The 21,912-nt window shown below is 43.0% G+C and overlaps 1 protein-coding gene across 1 annotated transcript; it reads left to right on the forward strand.

Annotated features, from left to right (window-relative positions):
- Positions 1-1,247: 1,247 nt before the first annotated feature.
- On the forward strand, positions 1,248-21,488 carry LOC308108234 (vitamin D3 receptor B; the record flags this gene model as incomplete). Its single annotated transcript, XM_080461037.1, has 10 exons — positions 1,248-1,339; positions 1,603-1,679; positions 13,351-13,498; positions 14,447-14,577; positions 15,851-16,047; positions 16,376-16,475; positions 17,141-17,321; positions 18,808-18,959; positions 20,144-20,260; positions 21,235-21,488. The coding sequence occupies exons 3-10, from the start codon at positions 13,353-13,355 to the stop codon at positions 21,486-21,488; spliced, it is 1,278 nt and encodes a 425-aa protein (XP_080317163.1). The 5' UTR covers positions 1,248-1,339; positions 1,603-1,679; positions 13,351-13,352.
- Positions 21,489-21,912: the final 424 nt, after the last annotated feature.

Raw genomic sequence — 21,912 nt, forward strand, 5'->3', positions numbered from 1 at the left:
CAGAGCACTTCAGGACCAAACACCACATAAAACTACAAGCTGGTGTAAGAATAAGGATTTGCATCCAGCGCAGGACCGAATGAAAACGATGGCATTGGGAGCAGAGATGCTATGTGTTCAGTCGTCTATTTTTAGCATACTCTGCGATCTGTCATGCATTGCAAATGTATGGCAACATCGCCATGCAGCGGCTCTGCCTCTCAGCCTACCACTGTACTGCAGCGTGGACACACCCCTCAGATACTCACGCCTCGCTGCACACATTTGCAAAGTGTCAAAGAAATAACGCAGCAAAGGCGACGAAATGAAAGAGAATCGGCCTTACATGACTCGCGCTATTGTTTCAGCGTCGTGATATCGATTTCGTCGAAGTAGCGGCTCGTTTTGATTTTGTAATTTAACACTCGGTGCTCGCAGCCTGCAAACAAAAGACGGAGGATGTTGACGGTGACAGCGCGGCCTCGCCGGGACAGCGTGTACCCAAGGAGTCTGTTTCCGTGTCTGAGCTCGGCACGGTGGTCCCCCCGCACAGGGGGTCTCCACTGATTCAGAGATCAGGGGCGAAAGGGTGTCGCTTTAAACCTCACGCGGTCAAAGTTGTTTACCTCTTCGTTACCTCTGACGTCACGACACACCCCTGTTTGAGAGGGCGGGGACCCCTGTTACGAACACCGTCGTTATCCAATCAGCGCCTAGCTGGGCGTAAATCTAACCAATGAAAACACAGAAGACACGCCGAGCCCGTCTGTGATTGGCTATCGTAGGGGTTGGGGGGAAATCCCTCTTTCCCGTAGAGATCCTAGAGAGGGGGCGGTGCATAACAAAAAAGTAATGGCCATCTATTTGGGTCCTGAATAAGGAGTTATAGCCTATTTCTCGTCGGACTACCGTCGGTGTGATCAAGCTTTCTGTGTGTTGAGGCGTGCGTTCGACTGTCCGTGTCTCTCGGCGGTGTGTGGACCCGGGCCCCGGAGGCAGAACGGTTAACAGGCGGTGTTGAACTTGGTGCCGCGGTTTAGGGTTAAAGCAGCCAGCTAGCCACGCTAACGTTAGCCACTACCACGGCTGCTGTGCCGTGTGGGAGCCGACGTCTGGAAGGGCGGACGAGTTTGACGTCTTCTCCTCAAAGTCTCACATTTTTTTCTGGGTTCAGCGTGTCGCGGTCTCGCAATCGTTTTACGTTAAAAAAATAAAAAAAAATAAAAAATAAAAAATAAAAGCTGCCCCGTTCTCAACATGGAGGAAACAGACTTTGCAAGTGCATGAAGAACCGACGACAGAAGACGGGATAAATAGGATTAAAAGCAACTCGGTCTTGATGGGGAAAAGTTGAGCTGAGGTATGAAACTCGCATGCACAGAAGGAATGCCGAAGCCAAGAGTGGAGTTATTGTAATTTGGATTGCGCAAGAGCTAAAGACAAAGTGATTTAGCGCAGTTTAGGTCTGACGTTTACTGCTGTTTGACCACCACGCCGTGTGTGTATGTTACTGTTGAAAATAGTTTCAGCGTTACATAAACGAGAGCTACTGCAGGTCAGGTATTAGGGTAAAGGCCCAATGTGTGACTTGCGACATGCCATTTTGCTTTTTGTATTGAACAGGATTAACAACTTGGGGGAAAAACTGAAGAAACATTTCAAGTCTTACCTTATTGTGCAAGGGCATGCAAAAATCTCAGGTGAGCCTTTTTTTGTTTTGTTTTTCACACGCTACCAAGTACATCATGGAATTGCCTGTCCACGTGTAAACAAAGTTATCTTCTGTTGATTAGAAGTAAAAGCTGTCAGGTTTTACTAGATTGGTCCAGATCGATTATTTAATTGATTGCTATACTCGCACAATGTGATCCCAAAGCTCAGGGGAATAAGCTGTTGTTTGGTTGTACTAATGAAACCTGCAAAGATGTGACCTAAATCAGTGACACTCCTAACACCAAAACACTGAAGCCCCATTTTAGAGGATGTGTGACTAAATCTGCAGAGCTGTGAATTTGCTAATAGGACCCTCTGAAGTAAAGAGCATGTTTTAGTCCAAACAAGGAGAGTTTAAATCGTTCTGACCATTAATCTCAAAATAATCTTTTTTATTACACTGTAATATCAAGTCAATTTTCCCTGTATAAAAATCTAAAAAGTCATAAACCCCAAGTTACTGTTAAAGTTTCTGGGTCACTTTCATCAACACAACAAATAGATGTGCTTGGTAAAAGTTACTCATATTTCAACAAAAATTATTTGTTGGCGCTTCAAGCACTGATTTTTCTGCTCATGGTTAATTAAGCCTCTGGATCATGATGACATCATTACCACAAGCCTCTTGTCTGTTTTTTGATCTGAAACTTAAAGCGTTTTCCTTTTTTTCCCCCCTCTCTGCCACACATCACTTGTGTGTGTTTTTTTTATTTTTACACTATCCCATCTTTCATTTTCTGCATAAATGTAGCAGCTATCTGTTTGGGTTTTTTTTATCATCTGCTTCACAGATCTGGGCAAAATGGTGTTTTTACGTATCAGCTGACATGAGGTCAGCCAGCATATGTGTTTTGAATTGAAAATCTTGCGGAAATTCTGTGAAAAAAAAAATAGATTTTTGAGGAGGCATGGAGATCAATTTTAAACACGAGGACGGAGCAAACTTCAGGCTTGTTGTAAGACTAAACTCTGACCTACAACTGAAGGCTAAAACAAAAATTGGTCTTGGTTTGTGCCTTTATTGACTGTTAACTGTAGCAGGTTGTTTATGGAGCTGTGGTGATGGTACAGTCCATTAGGTTTCCTATACACTGAAGTCCTCCCCACCCCCCATCCCCCCTTTCGTGACTACAGTAATTGGTTGCTTCCTCCTACATGTGACCCTATAGAAAGAAAGAGGCTGCTGTACCTAACTGTAAAGACCTACCTGTATGTACTTCCATGCATGCATGCCTTTTTCCACATACGTTTTAGTTGCCTTTGAGACTAATGAAGTGTTAAGTTCTCCCTAATGTCTTCAGGTCCTCAATTACCTCCTGTGGTTGATGGTTTCTTGGCCAAACAAATCACACAGGTAATATCTGTTGTATATGGAGCACAAGTCATCCAGAAAATAAATGTCATTGGAAGGTAAAAAGTATTAAGGATACCTGTAGAGAAGCTAATGCATATTCTGTTATCTTTTTTAAATGTATAAAGTTAACATTTAATATGAGACAATTTAAAAAAAAATTATTATTATTTTTTTTTTTGCCTCTCAAGAGTAGACTTTTAGAAAAATAAGTACAAGTGTTACTCAGCTCTTATCCTTTATCTTTTTCAATAGAGGTATTTCCTGAAAGAGAGATGACATTTTATGAAGGTTATGTAACTTGACTTGTGGGCTAAGAGCGTCTGCACCCACATATCTGTTGTCCGTCCGGTTCTGTCTGGTTGGCTTTCAACGTGCACGACCGTGTGCTGGAGAATGTGCATTCTCTGTCAAATTCAGCATAGACATAAACAGGACTTTTGGTGTATGTTTGAGTGGGCCTCTCCCTGCCTCGTCTCTTTCCCCTCTCCAGAGTCCAGCAAGGGGCCCAGCATAAGGGAGCAGGCTGCCGTCACTGCCTCTCTCACTCTCTCCCCTTGCTGGCCAGCAGTGGGGCCTGGGTGTTGGGGGAGGCGGGGTACAGAGACCATAGGTTTGGACACGGGACATGGGACCCCCCCCCCCCCCCCCCCCCACCACCACCACCACCACCACCCCTTCCACCCAGTTTAGCCCATCCTGTGTGGGGCACAGGTCACCTTGTCATGTGCTATTACTGCTGCTGTAACATGCTCCCTGTGATCGTAAGAAAAGAGCATGAGATAGACCCGTGAAGGCTGCGCGAGGGAGAACAAGCGTGAGGGGAGCGAAGAGACAGGATTGGACAAGTCTGCTCTGTTAGTTGTGTAGCTGCATTATGGAACCACTTTTTACATTCTGGTTTTGTTAAGTCCATAATGTTTTATTTTATCTATTGTATTCTTTTAACTACTTCTTATGCTTGTTTCCATTATGTTCGTAGTCAATTTCAAAACAAATCTAAATTAAACTTCCATTGTCAATCAGTAACCCTAGATCATGTTTCACGTTACTTGTGTCTGTTTTTCATCCTTAAATGTCTTTTTTTCATGACCGTATTTTAGGCCCTTTTTGTGCTTTTATGTATGAATCAAAAGGCCATGTGTTTCCATTGTAACCCCGTTCCCTGTGTAGACCAGGTCTTTCCAGATCTGATTTGTTTTATGTCTCTTCTGTACCCGTAGTGACCCAGCCTGAGGTATGCAGTAAAACACAATTGCTCTATGTTTTCTTCCTCTGACAAATTCTCTCTGTTTCTCTCACTCTCTTCCCTGTGTTCCACCTTTGTACCTTTCCACCGCCCTTTCGTCGTCTCTTTTCCTCCCTTTAAGTGAAAGTTTTGGCAGCGCAGTACAATTTCAGAACCATTTGTGGGATTGCGTCATGTGATGTAGACGGGGGATGCTCATTGGCCTGTCATACCCAGCCTTACTTCTCTCTCGGTGGCGTTCCAAAGCGATTCCACTCTTTCCTGCAGTGCTGTTACGGGTCTGGATGTGATTCTGACTCTGACTCTTATGTGTTGGGATGTGGTCTGTAAGCTCATTGCTGACATTCTTTGGACGTGATGCCAGAGGTTTTTTTTATTTCCCGCTTTTCCCTTCTCTCTTCTGCACGTCTGTGTGCACTTAAAATGATCCCTCCTTGAAACGCTGTCAAGGATCCACCCCTTTACTCGCTTTCTTGTATCTTGCCCCATCCTCAATCACATTTCATTTCAACGCCAGGCCCTAATGGCATCACTTAATTAGGTTTGTTAGATGGGTAGGCGTGGGTTGAGGGTGGGTTTTTATAATTGCTTGATATCGACTTTGATGAAAGTTAATCTAACATCTGGGCTCCGCTCCAAATCTTTTTCACAGCTGAGGTTTCATCATGTTTCCTCTGTAAGTAACAGGGCACCTGACAGTTAAAACCAATGACCACTTTCCTGTTTGATAATTACATCTTTGTGATGCAGTTGAAAATCTAATAGCAAGTGGAACAGAGGGAATAAGTTACCTTATTTGCAGATGATTTCTTATTGGTATTGGACCCCTGCCACGGTCCAGCTTATCAATCATCCCTGTTTATATAGAATTCTGTATATTAAGGATACACTCACTGTAATGTACTTTAATGCAGTAATTCACAAATTCCTGTATCCAAAACAGTTTTTTATCATTCTCAAAAGCTTTTACTTCTTCTCATATTAGCTCCTACCAAATGTCTGCTCTGATTCTCACATTCACACCATCTGCACTTGATACCTTATTTTGCATCAACTGACATCTCATGTCAGCTAATTAGTAGGTGCGTGTCGGAGGTTTCCAGCGGAGATTTGGGATGCAGACGGTGCAAACAGTTTACACTGATAAACATGCATTGGGTGGTTTCATTTTGCGGGGATATTATGCAAACTTTAGTGAGATACTCCTTTGACTTCTCTGCGTTAAGCCGTGCCAGGTTTTCCTGTGGTAAATACTTAATCACTGGACTTTTCATGTGGTGGAATATAGCCTTAGATACTACAGATATTCATTTACATGACAAGACGGGTGGTTTTCCAGCCATGTTGTTCTTAATTCAGTCCAGGCCTCCAGCAGCACCCAACCATTTATCTTTAGATTTGAGGATCTCTTCAACTGTTGAGCATTCTGTCTTCTACAAAAGAGCACCCTATCTTGAAATCTAACCTGAGACCAGTTACAACATCAGTCCCCCCCCCCAGTAAGAGAGACATGTGTGTCTTTTGTGCCATAATGTGAATAAATCAAAGGGGGAAAGGATGAGTCACTTCTCCACAGCATGCTAAGTAGGACTTGTTCTCCCTCAGCTGGCCTGTTGGGTCAAAAGAAGAGAGGAAACGCCCTCGCCTGTCCTTGAGCCACACCACCAAAATTGGGCTAATGTCTTTATTTTGCAGCTTTCTCCACCAAGTTTAAATGACACATTGCAGTCTTTTTTTGGTGCCCGGCAATAATTACAACGAGCCTCACCTCTTGCTCATCGGCCACTGACGCGATGTCAGTCAGACCTCTGAACTCAAGTCTCCTCATGCTTTGCTTTTGCCTTTTGTTTTATCATTTTGATTCTCAGAGTCCATCAATTATTTATAAATCAAGTGTCATTCAGTTTCAAGGTTAGTCTGCTTTCAGTTCAGAAGGTCATACCTTTGTACTACAGGATCACTTCTGTTCTCAGCTTTTTGCTTGAGAAAGACGAAGAATTGGGTATATTAGATTAAGGCCGTTTCATCTAATCGTATAAGAGAATATATTATTTGACTGTGGGCCAAATGTTTAAAATATCTATTTTGCAATATGCTGATACTTAGAGAATTTGAATAATTATTACATAATCATCAGAGTCGACGGGTAAACCAGTTGGTCCAAGAGGGCCCAAAATTCTGCCCCCCAATAATTTCCAACCATCTCTGGAAATTGGAGGTTATGACATTGTACATACATTTTTAATTTCATTTTTAAATGAATGCCTTAACTATTATCTTAGTCCCAGTCATCATTGAAGATGCCCCCCTCCCCCCTCATTTTATTCAAAGTAGAATATGATCTTTGATCACAGTGGTCACATCCCAGTGCCTGTCTCTCACCGAGTCAGGCTGGAGCTGTCACAGTGGGTGCACCCAGCATAAAATCTCCAAAACATCAACGCATGAGGGCTTCTATCCATCCTGCATTGAGAATAAAACAAAGCATTTTCTCCCATGGACACAAAATGGAGTTGGCCAGCAGACAGATTTCACACTGAGAAGTGTGTATACACACATACACACACACACACACACACACACACACACTAAAATTAGCTCCTTCATTGGGAAGTAGGTTTGAGACATAACCCACAGAAAGAACTCAAGCTAAATCAATGTGATTCCAACCCGAGAAGGAATTGCTTTTTGCTGCGTTCCTTCTCAAGATGAAGGTCTGTCAGAGATGCATTTATATTTAGCCACTAAATGAAGTCCGTTATGATTGTGTATTTTTAGCCAGCTTTCAAAAACCCAAACACAGGCTGTTCGTGTTGATCGCCCTTTTCTGGCCACAACTGGCAGCAGGGTAACGGCGACGCTGCTCTGACACAGAAAGTCACAGTGGCAAAGAGGTCACCCTCCCCAACATGCTATAGATGATGTATATATGTCTTTACTCATTTGCTACCCACCACCAACAGCACTCCTCTCTGGCGTGCTTGTCTTGTACATCCCTTTGTCCTCCCACACTTCTCTCACAGCTTACATTTTGTAGGCGGACATTTCCTCTCGCTTGAGCGCAGACGGCAAACGATCACTCGCAATGCAATTGATGGAAAGTCATTTGAATAGCTTTGAGTAACACGGCAAAGTACAAACATATCTGAAGTAGGCCAGCGAGGTGTTGGGACACCTTTCATCTCGAGAACAGCTTCAGTACATCTTTCCGAGCTATTCTGCAAGTTCATCAAAATTCAGTGGAGGAATGAATGCCATTAAATCAGAATCATTTCTTTACTTCTGTTCTGGTTGTTGGCTTCTGACATGCCGAGCAAAAGTTTCATAAAGGTGTCCTGCGAAAATGAGATTTGGTGACTTCAAAGACCATGTTTTATTAGGCCAATTACTTTTATCAAACTATTGACTGACCCCATGTGCTCCGTGAATGGGGACATGGACATCATTGGGGGGGGGGGGGGAAACCCCACTCCCATTATTACTCAGAACAACCTTGTATTGATTTCCATTGACCCTTCCTTCTGGTGACAAGAGAAGCAGAAATCATGGCAGTAACACCCTCTACAGCGAAACAGAAAAACCTCTATGTCGTGGTCAGACTTTCAGGCCTTAATCATTCACTCTGTGTGATTTTAGTTGGACTGTTGCGACCACATTGAGACTAGTGACCATATTAGAAAACGTTTTCCTTCAATGTCAAACCTAATACGTAACAGTTATCAGATGTCAACCACAACCTTGGTCACTAAAGTCTTACTGCTGGTCGTGCAGTTGGTGTGGCTCAAGCTTTCTCCAAAGTCACCTAGATCTGTCCTTGGTGTTAATTGACAAATGCAAATATAACAGGGTGAGCCTAGCATTTTTACCACTGCTATTTCGCTTGATTGAATTTTAATTTCATGATTCTGTCTTGAAGTACAGATATCTAGAATCATGTATACTCTGTGACTTTCGGAGGGTCTTATTCCGGTTGCATGTATGTGGTCAGTCTTAGCTGGCCACATAAACAGAGTGAAAACATTCCTACCCTGTGATGTTCTCAGCGGCAACATGGTGAGGAGATTACAGACGTCAGTAGACATTTTGCTTTCCTGAAAGCAGTTCAGTGTTACACTGGTAATTCTGTGTTTTTAGCACTTGCCGCCAAGTAATTAGTGGTTCAAATAAGGACAAAACGACACATGTGTAAGGTGACCAGTGCTTCAAGTGACTGAACACTTTGAATAAACAACTTGGGTATCACAAGATATTCAACATAAACCCTTGGTGCTTTCATAAGGAGGTACAAGTGTGTACGCGCTTCTTCAGCTGCTTTGAGCTTATTCCCGCTCATACTAGTCATGTGGCTCAGATGAGCCATGTTAATTACTCCCAGTACTTCTTTACTTGACGTGGAATATGTGCAGCCCGTGTCATTCACCTACTGCTATTGCCCTTGTTTTTCCTCACTTCTCTTTGGGACTTTTTGCCACAGATAATTTTTGTGAGCCGAACACAATGTGTTATAGCAGTTTCTTGGATTTCATGGACATACCTGTTAAAGTTCACTCGCCATGCAAATTATAAGATGAAACCTCATTTGGACTCAAACTCTTTCGCAACACACAAACGGATTGTCAGGAGGATAGAAGCTGGATTAAGATTGAAAAGTCTGTTTTTGTACACTTCTGTGTTAAAATATCACTGCAGCCAAAAAGGTGTCACCATCAAGCACTTTAGAGAGAGGAAAGGCTAAAAACGGACTGCTTCGTTTAAGGTGCAAACACTGCTAGTGAGAAGACAAATACAGCTTCGATGTTTGCAACTTGTCCGGCCATGTGGCGCTTGATTAGACGAAAGCAAACATACATCAGTGCTGAGAGTCAGCAGTAGTTCTGTTTTCTGGTCGATTCTCCCTTTGACAGGTTATCACTTTAAAACGTACTCGGTTTTAACTCCTCTTTTATGGAGTCGGCCAGATTGTTGGAATCACAACTGTGCTTTACGTTCCCAAAGAAATCCAAATTCAATACTCAACCATAGTTGTTCATCAGGAAAGATGAGTTTAGGTGGAGAAAGGTCTCGTTGTGACAATCGCTGTTGTAGCAATTAGACATACCAAGAGAACAAGTGCAAACTAATGGGAATCATGTAGACATTTATTGGCTAACTGACTGATCAGTTTATGGCTTAATATTAAATCTCTTTGTTGGTAATATTTTTATGAACGTCCATTAATTATATGACAACATTTAAGGTGGGAGTGTGCATTCCTGAAGGTGTTTGACAGACACTTTGTTCCCCTTGATTTCAGTGAGTGAGATTGGAATCAGTTGAAGCAGCTGTTCATTTGTTTGCTGTACAGAAAAGCATTTAGGTTAGCAAGTCTACTGTGAGATGACAATAGCATATCAGGAGCTGTAAATAATTAAGGAAGTTACACACTGCTCTCTAACCCGGAGACTTGCACATCGATCCTGCAGATGTGTGACGGCCTGCTGTTGCTGCTGCTGCAAAAAAACACAAATGACCTGATAGAAGTTTGGTTTGAAGGGTTTGATGTGGGAAAAGCCAAATTTATGAGATGGAATAGTGAAACATATGCTGTTTATATTTTAGACTTTTGAAAGTGGCTCCATTTTTACGCAATCCATCTGTATCTTTGAAATGTTACTGTGTTCTACCTCCAGCAAATACATCGTGGTAATTTGTTAGAAAGCAGCAAATGCGTTCAGGACCTGAGAGCTTTTTAGTTCCGACATTCAGAACTTCAACAGCCCCAAAAAGTTCACGAACTACAAAAAGTTCCAATGACACAGTTAGTGACACAATGCACAATGTTCCCGCTTTATCCAAAACTTAATAAGAACACGTGGCAGTTATTCTCTTAATGTCAAATAAATTAGCTTCCATCTACAAACATACTCCTTTCGCAGGTTCCCTTTCAGAAGTGAAGTACACCATGTCCTGGTAAAGAAAATCCATAACCGTTTGTCCACTGTAGAGCTGGACTCAGCCCCGTGCATTAATCAGAAGTCCTGATGTTACTACTTCGCACTTAATGAAAGAGAGTAATATTTTGCATCATTGCGACAATGACAGACTTGATGGATGAAGCCAAGCCGTGTACACACAATATGTAGATCATTCAAGAGTAAGACATTCGGTAGAAGCCTAAAGCTGCAAACCCATTCCCCGGCTTTGCGTGCTTGTGACTGGAATGAGTACAGATCTGCTCTAATAACCTGATGCATTATTTAGAGCGCTCTGAGTTCTACTGTGCATTTAGTGTAATGGCCTGTCAAGGCTGAATGCAATCACAGAGGACTGACTTCGGTGATCATTCGATGATATAGTAAGGTAAATGGTTGTTTTGGTTCACAGTGAATGATGAGTGGTTGTGCCTGCAGTTAGTACTTTGCCTGGAGGCAGCACAACTGATTTTGATTTTCATTAAAATCATCAGAGCCATTCATACTGCTGTCAACCTTGTGAAGTTTAACATTGTACAGAAGTATATTTTCAGTTTTTAATGACGAGAATTTTACAACTATTTATCCTTTCAGCTGATTATTGGTGAGTTGGCCCGGGGCACGTTGCCATCCCATTGCCAACACGCACGCACACACACACACACACACACACACACACACACACACACACACACACACACACACACACACACACACACACACACACACACACACACACACACACACACACACACACACACACACACACACACACACACACACACACACACACACACGTATGGGCAATCTAGAGTCAGTAATTACTATCAAATGCATATTTTTGGACGGTGAGAAATAATCAGAGAAACCAGACAAGAACATGCAAACTCGGCACAACCCGAACCAGGGATCATCCCATACACAGCTAGTTTGTCACAAATCTGCAAATGGATTTATTATTGATCAGTCAGAGGCTGCAGGACTTCACCATATTCCAGGTGATTTGTGAAGAAATAACAGGTCAAAACTGATATTAAGACAAATTTTAGAACTTAATGTAATGTAAATGTAATAAAGATAGTTTAAGTTTATAATATAGGCTTCAGTGAACAGCCATAGTAGTGACGGGTATGATAGTTGCAATCCTGCCTTCAATTTTTAAGGCCAAGTGCCTAAATACCTTCCGAGGTGGAACCTCAAACAGAACGGAACCTATGAACTTCATGTTAAATAGCATGTCTTTCACTCTCAATGACTGAGAGTTGGCAGTCCCGCTTTGCTTGGATCTCAAGCTAGAGCTAACCTCACATACCCTCACAGTTAGCCTGCAGGGACACTTGCATTGTTTTGGACACATAGAGTACGCATGCCTGAAATGTAAAACCAATATCTTTTCATAGATTCCTCAGCTGGATTTCAAGTGAAGTAGTATGGTAAAGTGCCCCGAAGGCACTCTCACAAAGACCTGACATTTGTTTAATGTGACTGATGATCGGTGAAGTCTTTGTAGCTGGTGTCACTCTGAAGGACCTGTATGTCAACATTTGTACTAAAAAAGAGAGGAATACAAGAAAGAAACCCAAGTCGTGAACCAATACAATCGGGAACAAGCACTCAAGTGGAAGACACACCCAGGCCTGTTGTCGCTCTAGTTGAAATGATCGTCAGACACTAAGCACTGACCACATAGATGCTCTCACATAATTGAAGTAGAGTGTAGAGTGACAACAAATATTCAGCTCACTGCAAATAAAATCAACTGTTATGTGTCCTTACGATGAGGGAAACCACAGACTTAACGATTCTGTGTTTTTCTTTGTAACGTGATCGAGGGAGTTACCTTTCAGTCACCTGGATACATCTTCTGCTTCAGTAGTAAAGCAGAAGAGCCTAAAAACCTTTCTCTGTGGCCTGCTGTTCATCAGTGATCCCGCTGACCCATCTGCTAAATTGCCTGGACAAATATTTGCACACATGTTTTACTGTATGGTTAAAGATGTATCGGATTCTTCTGCTTTTGGGGCCTTTGGCAGCTTCTCTTGAAGCTGGAGCCACTGCTGTGCTGCGCCTGCAGCAGTCAGCCAGTGACTGTGTCCTGTTTTCATACATGTTTTGACCTTTCATTTTAATAAAGACTAAACGTCCCGGTATTGGAGTTGGACACGATCACAGTATGTTTGTAAGGCGTGTTTGTCATATTCACAGTCAAACCAAAATAATGAGGAAAAAAAGTTGCAAAGACTTTTTATGTTTTTTACTTCAGACAGGAGATTTTTGTTTTGGAATTAGATCTGAAAGATGAAAAGCTCTGTCAAATTATTGTGAATTATTCAGTCAGGTGTCTTACTTCATTTGGATGTTGATTTGTGTGTTTATTACAAATTGTATTGGTCCCCCCCCCCACCCATACACACACACACACACACACACACACACACACACACACACACACACACACACACACACACACACACACACACACACACACACACACACACACACCTCCTTCCAATCATTCGCTTTGCTTTCAGTCTGCAGTAGAAGCAAAGAAAGGAATAAGAAAGGAGCTTTGTGAGGAGGACAGTGATTGTTTGTTTATGAGGATGCTCGCCTTGTGGTGACATGCCTTTTTTTTCTCCCCCTCACAAGGCCTTTAAGTGAAATAGATACTTGTAGCACTATGCAATCAAACGTAACCAAGATACATCGTTTTGGAGTGGAACTGGCTTTTTTCCCCCCTTGAATCATGGGGCTCCCATTCCTTGCCCCAGGACAAGAGTTCTGGAGTTGAGTTAAACTCCTAAGAACTGACCAGAGAGGTGAATCTGTCCTGTGGGAAGGGCTACACTTTAGTTTGCAAGTTGACAGGTGAAAACCGACATGTCACATGTATTGTTGGGTCATGGGATTGATCTCTAATAAATGAAAGAGATAGTAGCTTAAATAAAAGTTTCAGAACTCCTCGTGAGTTTTAGATATAATTTGACATTTAAGAATTTAGAAGGCAAACACTTGTTCTTTCTTGTGAACCTTTTCATGACCAGACGTCACTTCAATCAACCCTGATCATTTCTGTGCTCTTTGTTTCTCCGTCCTCTCGTGTGCAGTGATGGAGCCCACCGTTGTGAGTACGTCCACGCTGGCCCCCGATGAGTTCGACAGGAATGTGCCGCGGATCTGCGGCGTATGTGGCGACAAAGCCACCGGGTTCCACTTCAACGCCATGACCTGTGAGGGCTGCAAGGGCTTCTTCAGGTACACAACCACATGCATGTCCGTGTCGAGTCCAAACAGATGGAAAAAGAAAAAGAAAAAAAAATCTACATATTGACAAAGTTATTGATTCATGCATAGAAACACAGGTCTGAGATTGCATATTTAATGGCCACCCACATACTTACATGCATAAAATATAATTGCTGCCCACGGTTTCAAGGAACGCACACACAAAAACACCGACAACATCCGTGTTCGCAGTAGAGCTGCGCAGCAGGCCGAAAGATACAAATGAGCCGAATCCTGTACTTAATGTCTCGCTTGCTCCCTGCACGTTGATGCAGCCATGAGTTTCCAATTTCGCCCGAGACAAAACTAAAGCGGGTCATGATTTGGCTGTGTTTGATAGATCCCGGCTGTTTGCGTATGTTCCTCTCAGCAGTGTTGATATTTAAAGGGAGACGAGAGAAGAGACGGATGTTTAATAATCTTCTTCCTCATTTCTCAGACGGCCCTTGCGTGAACTCCTACGCGGGATGTGTGTCCGTGTGTGCTCACATCTGTGTATAAACGTTCATACATGCATGTCCATTACTGACTAAATCATCGTGGTTTGCGTCACTCTTTGGCAAGAGTCATCTTTCACCCCTGGATTCTTTGGCTCTCGTCCATATTTGTGCAGTTTCTCTCAGTCCCAGATTTGAAGGGCAAAAAATATTTATCCACTCCTGCCATAATTATTATTTATGTAAAACACTGTCAAAGATTGCCACTGAGCTTGATCTGTTAAAGTCTTTGCACGCAAGTATTACAAACATAATTCCGCACATGTTCTGGCACACACAGGAATGTTGAATAAATTTTAAAGAATCGGAAAACTTCGACTTTCTTGACTTTTAATTTTTTTATTTTTTTACTTTTGTGTGCTTGCAATCGCCTCTATATTTGCATTTTAAAAGACTCTGAAAATGTTCCCGGTTGGTTTAGACGCAGTATGAAGCGCAAGGCCACCTTCACATGCCCCTTTAACGGCAGTTGCACCATCACCAAGGACAACAGGCGCCACTGCCAGGCATGCCGGCTCAAACGTTGTGTGGACATTGGCATGATGAAAGAGTGTAAGTATGACAGGTGACCCTCGTGTCCTCTGACCCCCATTTGTTACGTAGTGAGGTTATTTTAGTTGTGTACGTGGATCTTGGATCGACCTGTCAGATTTGGCACATGGTGTAGCTGTTTAGTGAAAGATATCGCAGTGACGGTGTAGTAAGGCTCCGACTCTAGACTTGCATTATTTACAGGGCTGATCCAAGTTTGCCTTCGCTCATGGACACAAAAATATCTCAAATTATATGTTGATTACAGAAAAGATTTAAAAACAATAAAAAAAAACAAAAAAACGGTCAAATTTACGCAATTTGTATTTGCTGTCTTGGGGGGGCCAACTGTCCACTTGTAAATATTATGTAAGATTTGGACTGAGGTCAAGTTTCTCTGGGTCTTTGCCCCATTAGAGTGTTTACATGTTCTGTTTGAGTAAGTGGAGCCTCCCTACATTGTGTACAGTAAGTATGCTCCATCTGAAGTTTAAACACCTTATGTACAATGTAACCGGGCCCCTTCTTTCCAGAGTCTCGTTTGTTTTCATGGTCTGCAAATAGCAGGTCCATCTTTTCTTGTTTTCTTCTAATATCCGGATATTGTGCACAGGCCTTTTCTTAAAGCAGCACTATTTTTTTTTTCTTCCTCCCTGGCAGCTGAATGTTTTCTTTTCCCCCCGCAGTGTTTGTGTGAATACCACAAGAGCACTGCAATTTACTGTACATGAGCAGGAGTCCGTGGTGTTTCTATTTGCTGTTGTGAAAACAGCCGCATGTTGTTGAGACCCAGCTCTCCCTCTCTCTCTCTCTCTCTCTCTCTCTCTCTCTCTCTCCTTTTCTCCCCTCTCGGTTTCTGTGAGCTAATTCAGTGGCCAGAACAACAAGGAGTGAACAGAACAAAGACAATGCGCTCAGTTGTTGAGTGCAGCGGGGGTCTCAATATGGAACCATCCCCTCCCACTTTCTTCCTCCAGAGAATAACACCCCCCCCCCCCCCCTTCATTGACATAGCTGTCATCACAATGCAAAAACACATGTACTGAAATCCTTCAAAAACAGTGTACTTTACAGTCACTTCTTGATGTATCCTGTTAGTCTACCTGTTCATCCTCCAGTTGTTTTCCCGCTTCCACCCCAGATGTTTTCTGTTTGGCTTTTGTATTGTTATTCCGACACAAAGAAATTCTCACACATGTTTTTTTTTCTTTCTTTTTTTTCTCTTCCCCTGAATGTATACTTCTTCAGTGTGTATGAAGTCCTAACACACTCTCCCTGTGTTCTGCCCCTGCAGTTATTCTGACAGATGAGGAAGTGCAGAGGAAGAAGGACCTGATTCAGAGGAGGAAGGACGAGGAGGCGCAGCGCGAAGCGGAGAAGGAGGCGCGGCGGCCCCGACTCTCCGACGAACAGAGCCAGGTCATCGCCACACTGGTGGAGGCGCACCACAAGACATACGACGACTCCTACTCTGACTTCTGTCGTTTTAGGGTTGGTTTTAATCAAACGTGTTTCAGTGTCACTAATTTCACAGCATTTTATCTGCACAGAATAAAGCTTGGAGTAGTTTCTTGTAGATTTTAACAACATCTCTAATCCTATTCTGATAGTCACTAGGACTTCTCTTTGTCACTTTGATTGATAATGAAATAATGAGGCAATATTTATGACAAGTCTTAAATGTTGATGTTATGCATATTTATTTACTGATAATTTCAAACATAGTCTGATGAATAGATTAAACTCTCTTTTGCTATGTGAATAGCTCTTGTTGTAAGATGGTTTTTTAATGGCTGGACTCGTCTTTTCCCCTCCCTAGCCTCCTGTGCGTGAAGGCCCGGTGACACGAAGTGCCAGCAGAGCTGCTTCTCTCCACTCCCTGTCTGATGCCTCCTCAGACTCCTTCAGTCACTCTCCTGGTAAAACGAAATCCACACTCTGAGATCTTCCAGAAAGATCAAGCAAAAACTGTGACTGCTTCGTGATATATTTAGCTTTTCCTGCACATTTTAAAAGTGTCATTTAGAAACAAAAGGAGAAAAAAAAGATGCTTGACTTGCCGATCAAAAGTGAACCTCTCACAACTCAGAGAAAAGCGGCTTTCTTTCAAGTGCTCCCTTTCTCTGTTCTCCGTCTTGCCTTATATAATCTATTAGGCTGCTCTACTGAGGATCTGGTGAAAGTCTTGGTAATAACTTCTACCGTGCAGACACCCGACTCCTACTAGTAAACACCAGTTCATTAATGTATCTGTCACTAATGGAGTGAACACAGCGAGGGGCTCGATCACGTGGACCACCGCCAACACTCAGCAGAGACAAATAACTCAAAGCCCCCCCAGCTCGCTGTGCTTGCATCACATGCTGTATGAGCTGTCATCTACGATTCATCTCAAATCTACTGACCTGGCACTCATGCATTTTCAGATGACCTTTTCACTCAACAAGCCATCATTTGTGTCATTATTGTCTGCCTGTACAAAGTATGTTTGTAACCCTAAAGTGGCATAGTCGGGTTGTCATTCGCTTCTTTCTTCTCTCCTTTCATTTCACATGCTTTGCCTTTCTTATCCTGGTGACTGCAGAGTCCGTAGACACCAAAATGAACTTCAACAACCTGCTGATGATGTACCAGGAGCAAGGCAGCAGTCCAGACTCCAGCGAGGAGGAAGGCTCCAGCTTCTCTATGCTGCCTCACCTGGCTGACTTGGTCTCTTACAGCATCCAGAAGGTCATTGGCTTTGCCAAGATGATCCCAGGGTTCAGGTATGTGCGGACGAACATCCTTTTCACTGTCTACCACAGATGTCCAACCGTGCAGCTGTCCAGCTATCGAAAGATGTGTTTCTGGAGAAGCTCACTGACTAACCATGGCCGTCATAGTAACATAGCAAGTCAATCATATTTATTTGAGAAATTAATTACTCTGTTCCCGTGAAGCAACGTAAAGCGGAGCCATTTACCTTCTTTTACCCCAACACTCTTGTAAGTCTTGCCCATTTGAAAATGACTACATAAACATCCTGAGTGTCTCCCACTGTCATGTCTTTGTGAAAACACTGGAGAAAGTAGAGCAGAGGTCTCACAACCAGTATGTTCAATGTTAGGAAAACAACCTAAAAAAACAAAAAAAAAAACTGTGATACTAGAATGTCACAAAAGTGAATTTAAACTTGCATAAAGTCTCAAAAAAAACATAGCAAATTGTTAGTTGTAACTTTCCTGGGGAAATCCTGCTTTCTGGTGTGTTTTTTATTGACATATATCCGAGTGACTTTTTACCTAAATGTGTGTCGAAGACTTTGTACACCTGCATGTTTTGGTTTTCCTTCCCTGCCCAATTAGATGGTGTTGTTCCACTGTGATTGCTGTGGTTTAAAGGTCTTTGCATTACAGATCTGGAAACCTTTTATGTTTATTGTTGCTTCACTGAACAAGGTTATACATTTGCCAGGTTTGTGTTCGTACGTGTGAAGTTCAGCCTTGTATGTGTATCAGTAGGTGACTTGTGGCACGCCCTTCAATGCTGAACAGGCAACTGTTTTTCCAACAAACAATCCAAAGCCTCGTTTATCTGATGATCCCATGTTTTATGAGCATGTGATTATACCAAATACAAAAAACATTTTCCTGTGTTTTAACCTCACTCTAGCACACAGTTTTTTTGGTTTTTTTTTGAAAGATTTCAAAGTTTCTCACACTGGGGAAAAAAAAAAAAAAGTCAGGTGAACCTGTCATGTGAGAAAAAAGGTATAATTACGATGGATGTTCAAGGTCTTTGGAGTGTTTGTCTCTTGAAATGTTGACAGAGATGAACACAGTGTCTCGGGGGGTCACCCCGAAGTCAAGGCCGGAACGAGTTTGGGCCTGTATTTCCTGAAAGTTGTCATTCTTGCTCGTAACAACTGATGGACATGGCAGTTTACTTCAGGAATGTTTTTCCACTTATGCTGTGCTTTATAATCCTTTAAAAACAACCCAGACCTCCTCTAAAGACGTTCTCATTCCAGCTTCAAAGGCACGTACCATGGCCGAGGCAGGAGTTTAACTGTTAGAGCTTAAATGTATGGCTTATATCAAAACGCACCGTGTATCTGATCAATTTGACTACTCACTTAAACTTTAAACCCCTGATAAGAACTCTTTAAAAAGTGGTACAGCTTACTGGAAGTCTCCCATGGGATTGTTTCATATTTTTGCCATTTATGAAAAAAATAATTGTTGTAATGATTCTACATTTGTCCTCCGACAGGGAGCTGACAGCAGAGGACCAGATCGCCCTGCTCAAGTCCAGCGCCATCGAGGTGATCATGTTGCGATCGAATCAGAGCTTCAACCTGGAAGACATGTCATGGAGCTGCGGTGCGCCCGACTTTAAATACCAGATCAGTGATGTCACCAAAGGTCAGTGTCAACTCCTCTGTGTGTACACTTTGACTGTTGTGAGGACGAGCCGGTATTCAGGATTATGTGTGTGCATGCCGATGGCTGAGGAGGAGCTGTGGCAGTTGCACGTTAACACCTTTTTAACTCGATGCACAAGCTCGAGTGCTTGTAGTTAAGGAGGTGACCGTATCATTAGTGTGTGAGTACAGATAAGGATACTGGCTTCAGCCTGCGCACACACCCAGAGGCAGGAGACGCTCATGCAAATGTTTCTGCAAAGACGTGCATTTCTGCAGAAGGCCCCATGGGCAAAGCTTTCTTTTGCCTTTCAAACTAGACCTTTTCTCACTTGGATCAACTGAAGAATGCCACTTCTGACCTGCACGATACTCACACACACACACACACACACACACACACACCTGAACCAGGTGAACCAGCTCTGTTGTGCTCTTCTTAAAATATCATCAAGTAGTCGACACGGATACCATTGTCCATGCAGACAATAAAAGTGCATACATCATCTCCCCGGAAGCTTAACCATGGTTGTTTATGAAATAAATGGTGTTAAGGAAAATAGAAATCTAGATGTTTGTCCAGTCTGCTCTTTAAATCTACGTTCTTCAACATAAAAACTGCTCAACCCAAGATAAATTGTTCTGTACAAATGACAAAACTGTTCGGTTATAATAAATAAAATGACTGGTGGGTCTAATTAATTCAAGAAGTCATTTGGTGCAGAGTTGTTTTGTGCTGCAGGCACAATTTGGCAAGTGCACTGAAATGAATGAAGCTCAATGCACAGTGCGGCCACAAAATGAAAAGGAAAAAAAAGCCCCACTCGTGGCGCACTCTTTATAACCAGTGAATGTTTTGATCAAGTGCTGTGCAGCTTCTCATTTACACATCGAAACACATCGCCTAAGAAATAGTTTGTTGTGTTAAAGAAAATGGAACTTGTTTAATCCCAATCCACACCCTGCATCGCATGAAGCTCCTGTCCGGTAGATCTTATTGAAAATAAACCAGAGAGTACACAGCATGAGATTAGAAGACAAAAAAAAAAATGCTTCACCAGAGATTATTCCAACAGGCAAAGTGAAATATTAATGAGGAAGAGGGATGGTAATGCTCCCCTGAGGGCTTTTCTCCTGCAGTAGAGTGAGAAGCTGCACAGATTGTAATATGTTGATCGTCTGCAGCGGGCCACACGCTGGAGCTGCTGGAGCCGCTGGTGAAGTTCCAGGTGGGCCTGAAGAAGCTCAACCTGCACGAGGAGGAACATGTGCTGCTTATGGCCATCTGTCTGCTTTCTCCAGGTATGTGGGTCTGCTGGAGTGGAGGAGGGTCGTCATGAATTGTTCATGATTGATCTCGGCTTCATCTTCCCGATAGAGAAGCGCACTTGATGCGGTGAATTATCATCTTGAGGATTCACTGGAAGCAAGGCCGCAAACGTTCGATCCACCTAAATCACAGTCGGGCCCCGCTCTTGCGCTATTTCAGGAATTTTCCGTCTCCTCTGAGCAATAGCTTTTACGTGAGCGCGCATCCTGGTGTGTGGTATGCATTCGTAGCGAATACAGTCCATTTATTATACATGTATAGTTATGCAAGGAGGCAAGCATGTGTAACTAAGTGGTTATTTGCATCCCTTTGTGAGTATGAGGCTCCTCATTAACAATGCATATGTGTTCTCCCCGATCTAAACTTAGCTGGCCACCTGACCAGAATGATAAAATTATGCAAGTAAAACACACAAAACAATAATTTTTTTTTTTTTTGTCATTTACAGTCTGATTCCTGGAATTCACAACAAATAGAGTAAAGTTTGAACAAAAAGTCTACGGACCAGGATTTTGCATTTTGAGACGTTGAATTTTCAAAGTTAAAAGATTTTAACGAGTGAAGAGACAAAATACCCCATTTTTGAAAGTTCAGTATTTGAGTATAACGCAAAATATACTCTTTTAATGTGTCCTACAAGATATCTTAATACTTCCAGGTTCGTTATTCTCTCTTTCCGTTTTCCATTTATTATTATGTTTTGTTACTTTCATTCTCCAGCTTTTTGTTAATGTTTGTAAAGTCATCCCCCATTTTGTTTATATCTCTCCAAAACTTGTTAGAAGTAGTAGTAGTGATAGTAGTAGCAGCGACGGTCCTCTTTTCTAACAAGTGACTCTTTTCTGTCTTCAATACCTGAAGCCGTTCTGTAGTTTGTGTAACAACCATAAATACCTCCTGTATCCCCCCCCCCCCCCCCCCCCCCCCCCCCCCTCCACCGCTGCAGACCGCCCAGGTGTTCAGGATCATGCACGGATTGAAGCCCTCCAGGACCGGCTGTCAGAGACCCTGCAGGCCTACATCCAGCTCCACCACCCAGGGGGGCGCCTGCTCTACGCCAAGATGATCCAGAAGCTGGCCGACCTGCGCAGCCTCAACGAGGAGCACTCCAAACAGTACCGCTCACTGTCCTTCCAGCCTGAGCACAGCATGCAGCTCACCCCGCTGGTGCTGGAGGTGTTCGGCAGCGAGGTCTCCTAGAAGCCCCCGCCGAACCTCGAGCGGCCGAGTGGAAGCTGGAGACGAGACCCCCACTGGGTAGGGAGAGGAAAAACATGGAGGAAGGAAGCAGAGGATGTGCTGGATGGACTCAATGAAGGTGTGGAGGATGAAGCCAGTGGAAGAGAGAAAGTGCCGTGTGTGTATGTTTGTGTGTGTGTGTGTGTGTGTGTGTGCGTGTGTGTGTGTGTGTGTGTGTGTGTGTGTGTGTGTGTGTGTGTGTGTGTGTGTGTGTGTGTGTGTGTGTGTGTGTGTGTGTGTGTGTGTGTGTGTGTGTGTGTGTGTGTGTGTGTGTCTGGCTTTATGTCTTGTCTCGGAGTCTTGTTGTTAAGGCCGAGGTTGTGTGGAGAGAAAGCAGATGTCAACAGACACAGCAAACAAGGGAATTTCATAAAGTACTCATTAA

This window comes from Lipophrys pholis (assembly GCF_963383615.2).
Source record: "Lipophrys pholis genome assembly, chromosome: 4".
Lineage (NCBI taxonomy): Eukaryota > Metazoa > Chordata > Actinopteri > Blenniiformes > Blenniidae > Lipophrys > Lipophrys pholis.